Source organism: Rhodotorula graminis (genome assembly GCF_001329695.1).
Source record: "Rhodotorula graminis WP1 unplaced genomic scaffold RHOBAscaffold_1, whole genome shotgun sequence".
NCBI classification, from domain to species: Eukaryota; Fungi; Basidiomycota; class Microbotryomycetes; order Sporidiobolales; family Sporidiobolaceae; genus Rhodotorula; species Rhodotorula graminis.
In genome coordinates, this window is record NW_017264928.1 from 1,019,088 (window position 1) to 1,029,699 (window position 10,612).

The 10,612-nt window shown below is 72.8% G+C and overlaps 5 protein-coding genes across 5 annotated transcripts; 2 read left to right on the forward strand and 3 right to left on the reverse strand.

Moving 5' to 3' along the window:
• Window positions 1–410: 410 nt before the first annotated feature.
• RHOBADRAFT_40781 (uncharacterized protein) lies at window positions 411–981 on the forward strand (the record flags this gene model as incomplete). Its single annotated transcript, XM_018413769.1, has 2 exons — window positions 411–594; window positions 656–981. The coding sequence occupies 2 exons, from the start codon at window positions 411–413 to the stop codon at window positions 979–981; spliced, it is 510 nt and encodes a 169-aa protein (XP_018274282.1).
• Window positions 982–1,762: 781 nt separating this feature from the next.
• Window positions 1,763–7,491, forward strand: RHOBADRAFT_50728 (uncharacterized protein; the record flags this gene model as incomplete). Its single annotated transcript, XM_018415467.1, has 4 exons — window positions 1,763–2,417; window positions 2,502–5,740; window positions 5,840–7,071; window positions 7,144–7,491. 4 exons carry the CDS (start codon window positions 1,763–1,765, stop codon window positions 7,355–7,357), a joined length of 5,340 nt encoding a protein of 1,779 aa, XP_018274283.1. The 3' UTR covers window positions 7,358–7,491.
• Window positions 7,492–7,635: 144 nt separating this feature from the next.
• Window positions 7,636–8,274, reverse strand: RHOBADRAFT_40783 (uncharacterized protein; the record flags this gene model as incomplete). The annotated part of the gene is made up of 4 exons (XM_018413770.1): window positions 7,636–7,850; window positions 7,922–7,928; window positions 7,997–8,109; window positions 8,268–8,274. The coding sequence occupies 4 exons, from the start codon at window positions 8,272–8,274 to the stop codon at window positions 7,636–7,638; spliced, it is 342 nt and encodes a 113-aa protein (XP_018274284.1).
• Window positions 8,275–8,507: 233 nt separating this feature from the next.
• Window positions 8,508–9,221, reverse strand: RHOBADRAFT_40784 (uncharacterized protein; the record flags this gene model as incomplete). The annotated part of the gene is made up of 3 exons (XM_018413771.1): window positions 8,508–8,707; window positions 8,813–9,073; window positions 9,215–9,221. The coding sequence occupies 3 exons, from the start codon at window positions 9,219–9,221 to the stop codon at window positions 8,508–8,510; spliced, it is 468 nt and encodes a 155-aa protein (XP_018274285.1).
• Window positions 9,222–9,794: 573 nt separating this feature from the next.
• Window positions 9,795–10,562, reverse strand: RHOBADRAFT_40785 (uncharacterized protein; the record flags this gene model as incomplete). Its single annotated transcript, XM_018413772.1, has 1 exon — window positions 9,795–10,562. A coding segment is annotated over one exon (768 nt), but the record flags the coding sequence as incomplete, so codon positions are not given.
• Between the last annotated feature and the right edge of the window lie 50 nt (window positions 10,563–10,612).

Consider the following 10,612-nt stretch of genomic DNA (forward strand, 5'->3'; position numbering starts at 1 on the left):
TGAGCATGAATGTCCAAGTGTATTTGTGTGTGTGTGTGTTTTTGTGTGTGTGTGTGTGTGTGTGTGTGTGTGTGTGTGTGTGTGTGTGTGTGGGGGAAGGGGAAGATGCTGGGAGCGGTGGGAGGGGCGGCAGAGAGGCAGGTGCGGGTAGTAGAGGGTGCGAGGTCGAGGCGGGGTGCGTGTTGAGGGAGAGGTGCGCGAGGGCGGCGAGGTCGTCGACGGGGTTTGGCGCGGTGGCGGTGGGGACTCGTAGAGGACTGCCCGTGGTGGTAGGCTGTGCCATGGCGGGCAGGCGAGCGGGTGAGGTTGAGAGTCGAGGACGTCGAGGGTCAAGAGGAGCGGCGAGCTGATGAGGATTCACGCGTCCCTCTCGTCTGACTGCTCGCACCAGTGCTACAGCGAGCACCGCCATGAGCACCTCCACGGCCACCGCCACCACCACCCGCTCGCTGTACCGCCTCCTGTGGCGCTCCCTCGGCCGCCTCGCCTACCTCGACCGACCTCGACTCGCCAACCTGCGCCGCCTGTTGCGTCCTCAGCTCCGCCAAGCTCTCGCAGAACCTGGTGCGACCCACAGCGACCTCCAAGCTCAAAGTGCGCCTTGCCCCCCTCCCGCCCTCTCGCGCCCTCGACCTGCTCACCCTGCCCCCCACAGCAACCCGCACCCTCACCCTCCTCCGCTCCTCGCCGCGCCTCACCTCCAACCTCGCCTCCCTCTTCTACCACCACTCGCCCCTCGCGATCCCGCACACCCGCAACACGGCCCGCCTCGCGCACCTCGCGCGCCCCGTCTCGTGGGACCCGCGCGACCCGGGCGCGGCGAGGCGCGCGTTTGAGCGCCGAGAGGCCGACAGGGAGAGGGACGCGGCGGTGAGGGTCGCGAGGGGGGTCGATGGCGGGCTGAGGAGGGCGTGGGAGGAGGCAGGGAGGGCGGCGGGAGGGGTGTGGCTCGGGAGGGTCGAGCGAGATAGGTACCGCTGAGCAGGCGCGCAGGGGCGAGGGCGAGGCGACGGGGTGTGGGTCCGGCCAGCGTGCGGTGGCCACGAGGCCGGGTACGTCGAGCTCAGCGAGCGGCGGCGCATCGTCGGCAGCCGCATCACCTCTCGCACCCCGTCCTCGACCAACCTCGTCGACGATCCACCTCGACTCGCTCCCGCCCAGCGGCCGGGCACCTCCTCCGCCATGCCTGCACCCGTCACCTCCCGTCTCACGCCGACCATCTGCGATGAGCCTGCACGGCGCCGCCGACGCTTCCTCGCCGACCGCCTCCTCCACCAGCCTTGCCGACGAGCGGCGCTTCCCGCTCGACGGCGACCCTCGTCCGCCACGACCGACCAGTCGCCTCGCCGCGACGATCTGCGACGAGTCCAGCACGTGGCGCGAGCCTCGAGCTGTCGTCGCGCGCAGTCGTCGTCGGCCGGCGGTGCAGACAGACGAGGAGCTTTCTTTCGCGAGAGGACGACGCCACCCGAGTGCAGCACGATGCAATCAGATCCGTTTGTGACAGTACTGCAAACGTCTCCACGGCTTGAGCAAGAGAGCACGCAAGCTGTTTTGCAGTTTGACCTCGAGCCGAGCGCGAGCCCGACGGCCGCGCTCTCGCTCAACTCGCTCACGTCGCCCTCACCCTCAGCAAACCGCACCGAACCGCCCGCGCTCCCCTCGCGCACTCGACCGCGCTCCTCGCCCGCCCCGCTCGCCCGCGCGCGCGAGGCCGCCAGCTTTTGCTCCTGGACCACCCCCACCCAGTTTGCGGCGGCGCATGCAGCCCGGCCCGGCGCACCACCACCAGCAGCACCCTCACCACCAGCAGCAGCACCCACATCCGCAGCAGCAGCATGCCCAGGCGGTAGCGGCGCCGCGACAGCGCACGTCGACGGGCGGCGGCGAGTTGCGCGCCGGTCCACTTCCTCCTCCTCCTCCTCCTCCTCAACCTCCTGTGCCACCCCCACAAGGTCCACCAGCCCCAGCCTCAGCAGCACCACCACCGCCACCGCCGCCCCAAGCCCCGCCAGCGCCGCGCACCTCGCCCCACGGCCAGCCGCCCTCGGCCGCCGTCGTCCAGCTGCACCGCCAGCAGCAGCAGCAGCAGCAGCAGCAGCAGCAGTATCAGGCCCAGCTCCAGCTCCAGCTGTACCAGCAGCAGCAGCAGGCGGCGCTCCTTGCCCAGCTGCAGGCGCGACACGACCCAGCCGCCGCAGCGGCCGCGTGCGTGCAGGCGAGCGCGAGGGCGCCGGCGCCGGCGCAGCGGCAGGCGGGCGCACCCGGCCCGGTGCAAGGAGGAGGGGCGGGAGGACCGAGGAGGCCGCCCCAGGCGGCGGCGTCGGACCCGCGCAGCTTGACGATGGGGGAGCTGCCGGCGCGGCGGGACCAGGCGATCGAGTGGTTGCGTGGGGCGTCTGCGGCTGGTGGATTCAGTGCGTCTCACGCTCTCTCTCTTTATCGACGGGCCCAGCGCTCGCGACCTCGAACTGACGGTGGCGCGCGCCGCGCACACACAGGCATCGAGGCCGCGCTGTGGAACGTGATCCACCCGGCGCTCCAGGCGGCGTACCTCCCGACCGACGCCGAGTCGCTCACGCAGCTCGCGCCCGACATGATCCCGCTGTCGGGTTGCGCGCCGGGCCACTACCTCAAGGCGTTCGCCCTGTGGCAAGCCTGGGTCGTCCAGCACGAGCTCCCGACGTTCCCCATCGTCGGCTCGTTCGTCGCCCTGTGCCTCGCCGACACGTCGCACGCACTCCTCAAGACGGCCGCAGACCGCCACCGCACGGCCGACATCCTCGACCTGTACCGCCGCGTGTCGGCGCCCGCTTTCGCCAACTTTGCACCCCGGTACCCACGCGAGCGGTTCACGCTCGCGCGCCCGTGGACCGACGCCGAGTGGGCCAACTGGGCCGCGTACGTCGAGCAGTCGAGCTGGGCGCTCGGCGAGTGGCGCGCCATCCAGGACTTGACGCGCCCCGCCGCCGCCAACGCCGCCAACGCCGCTGCGCCGAGCCCGGCCGTGTCGCCCCAGCTCGCCGCGCCGCCGGTGTCGCGAGCGCCGTCGTGGCAGGGCCAGGGCGCAGCCGCGTCAACGCAGCAGCAGCAGCACCACCACCACGCGCAGCAGCAGCAGCAGCAGCAGCGGCGGCGAGCGCCCGGCCACCCGCACGCCGCCGCCGCCGCCCCAGCCGTCGAGCAGCCGCACAGCGACACGATGCGTCGCGCGTGGTCCAGCCCGCAGGCGCAGGCCCAGGCCCACGCGCACTGGCGCTCGCTGCTGCAGGCCTCGCCGCATGCCCAGCTCGCGCCGCACCCGCACCCGCACCCGCGCCCGCAGCCGCAGCCGCAGCCGCCCGTGCTGTACCCGCCTCCCGCTCGCCCGGCACTCGCCGAGCGCCCGTCGTCGGCGTCGTCGTCGGCCTCGGCCTCGGCGTCGTCGTGCCCGCGACCGCACAGCGGCGGCGCAGGCGCCGGCAGGCTCGCCGCGCCGGGTCCGCTCCACGCGCAGACGAGCAGCGCGCCGCAGAGCGCGACGGTGCCGGTGAGCGGCGGCAGCGGCGGCGCGGCGCCGACGGCGCAGCGAGCGCTCGGACCGGGTGCAGCTCCGGCGCCTGTCGCCGCTGCCGCTCCCGCTCCTCCTCCTCCTCCGCCGAGCTCGACCACACCCGCGCCCGCACCCGCACCCATCGCCGTCGCCGTCCCGCTCCCGCCGCCGCACTTTGCCGCTGCCGCGAGCCCCGCCGCCGCCGCCCCGCCGCCGAGCGGCACGAGCCCGAACCGGCGCACGGCGGCCTTGGCGACGGTCGACTCGTGGGTCGCGCAGCTGCAGGCCGCCGAGGCGCGCAACCCGGACCGGGTGGCGCTGATCGCCCGGCTGACGGGCGCGGGCAGGGCGGAGCTGGACAAGGTCGAGGAGCGGAAGGGCAAGGGCGCGAGCACGAGCGCGGCGCGGCGGGCGAGGGGCAGGGGAAGGGCGGGCAAGGCTGACGGGGCGGGGCAGCAGGCGGGCGGGGAGAAGGAGGTTGAGCGGGCGAGGGGGCAGGAGACGGCGCAGGGGGACCCGAGCGTCGTCTCGCCGTCGGTCGCGGCGGTGCCGTCGACTGCTCCTCTGCCCCCGCCGCCATCCGAGCCGCACGCCGACAGCCCTCGCGCAGGCGCGCAGGGTCCGCCCGTCCTGGAGCCGTCCGGCCTCAAGCTCGACCCGCAGCCCCCGACCCTGCCGCCGGCGCCCTCTCCCTCTTCATTGCGACCTGCCCCGTCTTCCACCGCCACCTCGTCCCAGCCCGACGCCCCCAAGCTCCCCGCTCCTGCCCCGAGCACGTCCACCCCGTCCGCACCGCCGGCGCCGTACCCGCCGACGTCCGCCTCGACCTCGACCTCGAGCGCGCCGCACCCGACCCTGCCAGCTCCGCCCGCCCCGCCCGGCCGCACCGCACCGGCGCCGACCAAGGGCCTGCGCTGGGTCAGCATGAGCGGGCAGCGGCCGGGACAAGGACCGCCAGGCCCACCGCCGCCGCTCGACTCGGTCCCGGCCCCGACGGCGACCGCGACGGCGCCTCTCGCCCCGTCGCAGGACGCCGTTCATCCACCGCGGCATGCTGTCGCTCCGCAACCAGAGCAGGTCGGCACACCGCCGCCGCCGCCGACCGCCGTCGGCCCGCCAGAGCAGGCCCTTGCTCTTCGGGCGGTACAGGGTCTTGCTCCGCCGCCGGTCGTGCACCCGACGCAGCACATGGCCGCTCCCGAGAGCCAGGTGCCCGCCATCATGCGCTATGCGCAGGAGCAGCAGGACAACGGCGTCGAGGTCGGCGACGAGGTCCAGTTCTGGGCGGCGGCGGCGCATGCCGAGCGCTCGCTCGCCAAGTGCGCTCAAGCCGCAGCGGCGGCGGCTCTCGCTGCGCAGGCCAAGGCGGCGCGCGAGGCCGAGCTCGACGTGTCGCTCGGCGACACGGACGCGACGCTCGCGAGCATCCGAGCGAGCCCGTGGACGAGCGGCGCGCCGACGGTCGTCTCGCCCGGGCTCATCATGTCTGTCGCCGGCGCGCCGTACGGCGACTACGTGCCCGGGCCGACCAAGTCGGCGCCGGCGCTGGGCACGCGCAACGCCCCGTCGTCGATCTCGCGCGACCCGCTCAACGCGCTCAAGCCGCTCATGTGGCCACCGGCGCCGTTCGTCCCGACGCTCGCGGCCTCGCCCCAGTCGTTCCCGGCCGACCTGTCGACGACGGTCCACCTCTCGGCGCCGCCGTTCACCGTGTACCCGGCCGCGCTCGACGAGCTCACGCCGCAGCTCGCCGCCAAGACGTGGAAGTACGCCACCGACCTGTCGCTGCACGTCGACCGCCTCGTGGCCACCACGGCGCCGCACCTGTCGGCGCTCGCCGCCCCGCTCCAACTCGCCGACGCCGACGCGCTCGAGCGCGCCCGCAAGCGCGTCCTCGCGACCATGATGCACGACTCGCTCGTCAAGAGCTTCATGGCGCCGCTGCCGGACGTCGTCGAGCCGGCCGAGGCGAGGCGCATGCGCAAGCGCGTCAAGAAGGCGCGGCACAGGGAGAAGAAGGCGCGCAGGGCGCGCGAGGCGGCCGAGGGCGCCAAGAAGGTGCCCGAGGTGCTCGAGCTCGCCGACTCGGACGACGAGGGTGCGACGGGCACGGGAACGGCGGGGCCGATGGACGTCGACGGCGTTGGCGCGAGCGAGGTGGTCGGTCAGGGCGGCGAGGGTCCCCCGGTCACAGTCGAGGACAAGCAGGTGCGCCTCACTCTCTCTCTTTCTCTCTTTCTCTCTTTCTCTCTCTCTCGCTCTTGCCTCGAGCTTTACTGACCCCTTTCCTTTCAGACGTCGCCGCAGAAGGTCGAACACGCCCCCGCCAAGTCGCCTTCCGCCATCCCTCGCGTCTCTGCGCTCGCACCCGTCGCCGACACGAGCGCGCCGAGCGCGGCGACACCTTCTGCATCGGTCGCCGCTCCCCCTACTGCACCAGCCGCACACTCGACCGACGACAGCACGCCCTCGACCACGGACGCTGCATCCGCCGCCGCCCCGTCCACCGCCGCGCCTGCGTCGACGAGCGCATCCCTCCCTCCTCGCCCGACCCTCCCCGGCGCGCTCTCAGCTCCAGTCGTGCCCGGCTCTCGCCAGCGCTCCGACTCGCAAGGCGCCATGCGCCGTCGCCCGTCGGTGAGCGGGCCGGGCATCCACCCGCTCGCGCAGCTGTACGCGACCGTCCCGCCGTCGATGCGCCAGATGTTCCGCGGCAAGGCCAACGAGCTGCGCGGCGCCGACCCGGTCGCGCTCGCCGTCGCGACGGCACGCCTGACGAGCCCGGCGCTCCGCAACGAGGCGGTCCTCGCCGGCTCGAGCGCGAGGGCCTCGCCGCGCGTCGGCGGCGGCGCCGGGACCGGCGGGCCGGCCCTCGCCGTCGCCTCGCCGCCACTCGTGCCCATCACGCTTAAGCCTGTCGGTGCGGGACGCGAGGGCGGCGGCGCAGCTGGGCCGGCCAAGGCGGAAGGCGCGAGTCGCGCAGGTCCTCTCGAGGCGAGCGGGCAGCCGCAGGAGCCGGCGACCGCGCTCGGCATGTCGATCGAGACGCCGGCCATGAGCACGGTCGCGCGCGAGACGGCGCCGGCGAGCAATCTCGCCCCGGCGCAGGAGCGCGCGCCGTCGCCCGAGAAGCACGACTCGCCGCCGCCGGCTCCTGTCGAGGACTCGTCGCCCTACGTCCCTCTCGCCCAGCTTGCCGCCAATGTCTCGGCAGCCCCTCCCGTCGAGTCGACGCCGACAACAGCGGCCGACGAGCAGCCGTCGCCCGCCACCAAGTCGGTCGCGTCGTCGGTCGCCTCGACCTTGTCGGCGGTCGCCCGCGCGGCAGTCGACGCGGTCGGCTCAGCCGCAAAGGCCCTGCTCCCGATTGACAGCTCCACGTCGAGCCCGTCGGCCTCAGCCCCCGCGCCTGCGCCGGTCGCTGTCCCAGCCGCAGGACCCGGCGTCGAGGCGGTCGCGCCAACTGCGCCGGTCGCTCCCGCCGCCGCTCCGACCATCGCGACCACCAAGAAGCCTCGCAGCAAGCCCAAGGCGTCGACGTGTCCCTCGTGCGATGGTGCTGCCTGCCCAGGTCGTCGCAGCCTGACCCTGTGCCCAGGCCGTCGCCCGAGCGCCTCGTCGTCGTCGTCGGTCGTCCCGGCCAAGCGCTCGGCAGCGCCCGCCGAGGACGAGCCCGAGCACAAGCGTCGCCCGCACCCGCACCCGCACCCGTTGCGCACCGTGCCGCGCGCCTGGCTCGCCACGAGCGTGCCGCTCATGCCGTTCACCCACCCGATCCGGCGGGGCCGGGTCCGAGCGGCGCCGTCGTCGGCCGGACCGTCTTAGTCGGACCCCTCTTTCTTTCTCTCTCTCTCTCTCCTTGAGTCGATGTCGCAGTATGCCGTACCTGTTGTGTGCTCCCCACGTAGCTCTTCGTCTCGCCTTGATTTTGCAACTCTCGCATGTCGCTCTCTCTTTCTCTCTCTCTTGCGCCGTGTCGCAGAGGCTCTCGCTGCTGCAGAGAGGCATCACGATCTCGTTGCACAGAAAAAAGCTCGGCGTTTCCCACGCCGCTCAAGCCTCGCCTCGCCTTCTCAAGCTCGCTCTGCTGCACGCTCGCCCGCTCACTCCCTCGCCGCCTCGGCCTGCGCCTCCTTGTCCTGCTTGAGCTTCTGCTCAAAGCCCTTCTTTGCCGCCTCGTCGCGCATGGCGCGCATGCGCGCTATGTGCTCCTGGGTCGTGTAGGAAGCGAGGAATACGCCCAACGACGAGTACAAGCCGAATAGGCTGCGGCCCTGCGCGTTGACGAGCGGGTAGGAGGCGACGGGCTTGTCGCTGTCTGTGCGAGGGGAAAGGGCCGGGTCAGGGTGCGCTGAGAGGGACAGAGGGGAGGTGAAAGGAGGGGCGCACCGTCGTCCTGCGCGCTCGAAGCGTCCTCATCGCCACCGCTCTCCTCCTGCTCGGCCGCCTCGCCTCGCTGCGGACCGCCGCCGCGTCGCTCGAGCTCGCCGTGCCGCTCGCGCTCGACGAGGTGGGGTTGGAAGTCGCGTGCTCGACCTTGGTCGGGGCGGCGGCGGGGTCGGTGCTAGCGGGCTCGTCTGCGTACATGTGAGACGCGGCAGTCAGTCGAGGATCGTCCTCGCAGCGCAGGGAGGTGGGCTCGAGGGCCGCCGCGCGGCGAAGGCGAGGACGGCTCGTTCGCTCTCGGGCTGCTCGTGGAGCGGGCGAGGCGTGCGGTAGGGGCGAGGAGACTCACTGGACATGGCTGGAGAGGTGTCGAGGGCGAGGCGAGGGGCGACGAGAGAGGAGCGGAGGGAAAGAGGCGAGGGAAGCGCGAACTTGGGGAGGCTCGAGCGACCAAATGCCTCTCCTCTCGTCAGGCGCCGCTCGCTCTCTCTCGCTCGTCGTCGCTCATAGCACGGAACAAGCGCGTTGCACTCAAGCGAGGACGAGAGAGAGAGGAAGGGAGAGGGAAAAGCGAGTCCTCATCGGCCGCTCAGGCCGCGCCGCCCGCCTGCTCGGCCTCGCCCTCGCCCTGCCCGACGCTCTCTTTCTCCTGCTCGTCGCGCCACTGGACGTGCTGCTCCTCGGTCGAGAGGACGCTCGCGAGCGGGACGCCGCCGCCGGCGGCGGTGTTGGCGACGAACGGCGACTTCGGGTTGGCTGGGTCGGCTGCAAGAAGGTGGGCGGCGCGTTCTGCGGGCGGTCGGGCGTTCGCAGAGTCCCCTCCTGCGTCAGTGCGCAGGTCGAGAGGCCCAGAGAGAGAGAGAGAGAGAGAGAGAGAGAAAGAGCGCGACGCACCAGCCTTGCCCTCCTCCTCGCCCGCGCCTTGGCCCTCGCCCTCGCCGCCCGCCGCACCCCCCTGCCCCGCCTTCTGCTCCGCAAGCCACCTCGCACGCTGCTCCTCCGGCGACAGGTGTGTCTTGGCGAAGCGCAAGTCCGAAGTCATGACGCCGATGGGCCCGAGGAGCGGCACGGGGCGCGAGGGGTCGATGACGGGGAAGAGGGCCGGACGGTCGTTGTCGCCGTCGTCGGCGGCGGAGAAAGTGAAGGACTGGGCGTCTGCGCGGGCGTGGGGAGAAGAGGGGTCAGCGAGGGGCGGAGAGAGGGAGGGAGAGGACCGAGCCGGCGCCGGGGACGCGCAGTGCGCTTGCAGGGCGCATGAGGCGCGCAAAGAGAGAGACAGAGAGAGAGGCGACTCACTCGACATGGTGGTGCTCGGCGAGAGGTGTGCGGCGAGTCGAGGCGAGGAGAGTGAGAGGGAGGAGGGAAAGAGGCGGCTTGGCGGTTCCGGCGCGAGGTGGCCAAGTCGCACGGGGTGCGAGCGCTCTCGTCGAGCCCTCGCTCTCTCGCGCTTTTGAGCTTGCAGCCGAGCAGTCCTCTGGCGTTGCAGTGCTGACACCTCTCGAGCAAGAGCAAAGGACTGGACACCGCGAGGAGAGCGGACCCACCTGGCCCAACTTGCGAAGGCCGCCTCGCCGACGACCGGGGGAAACGCGAATGCGGTGCAGCGAGGCGCATGCGAGAATGCGACGAGAATGCGACAGAGTGTGCGTGAGAGAGAGAGAGGCACAAGATGCGACGGCGCAAAAAGAGAGAGAGAGAGAGAGGGGAGCGAGTGCGACGACGACAGGAAGGAGAGGAGGAGGAGGGGGACAAAGCGTGGGGGATGACAGTGCACAACAGGCAGGGGGGTACAACCTCGACCTCGACCTCGACGGCCACCTCCAAGCGACGCAACCCTCGACCTCGACCGGGAAGAAGACACAGGCGCCCGAGCCGCTCAGCCGTCCGTCCGGCTGCGCTTCTTCGCCCCGCCGTCGAACGCTCCCGCCCCTCCTCCTCCTCCTCCTCCTCCCATACCGGGTCCTCCCAAGCCCAAGCCCGTCCCCATCCCGTAGCCGAGGTCCACCCCCACTCCCATCCCCATGCCGCCAGGCGCCCCAAAGACGCCCATCCCGCCCGCGCCCGCACCGCCGCCGAACCCGCCCATGTCGAACCCGCCGCCCATGCCCATGCCGCCCATGCCCATGCCACCCATGCCGAACATGCCCGGCATGCCCATGCCCATGCCGGCGAACGCGCCCATGTCGAACGGCGGCGCGCCCGGGCCCGGGACCCCTCCTCCTCCTCCTCCTCCTCCGACCATGCCCATGCCCGCGCCCGCGCCGACGCCGAACGCCGGGATGAACACGCCGCCGGCGCCAGTCATGCCGCCGCTCATGCCGCCGTGGAAGGCCGGGTTGAACGCCCCGCCGCCCTGGCCGTGGCCGTGGCTCGGGGGGCCCTGGCTCGGGCGCATCGGCAGCGCGAGCGGCGGTGCGCCGTTCCTCCTGCCCCCTCCCCCTCCTGCCGCGCCGTACGCGCCCGTCGCCCCTCCCGCACCCGCACCCACAGCGCCCTCCCTCCTCCCCTGCCCCTGCCCCGCGCCCGTGCCCGCGCCCGAGCCCGGGTGCCCGTGCCCGTGCCCGTGCGGCGGGCCCGGCGCGGCAAGGTACGCCGTCGTGACGCTCGGCGGCGGGCGCGGCGCCGAGGCGCGCGAGGGTTGGTGCTGCGCGGAGAGCGGGTGCGGGGTGTTTTGCGCGCGGGCGGGCTCTGTGA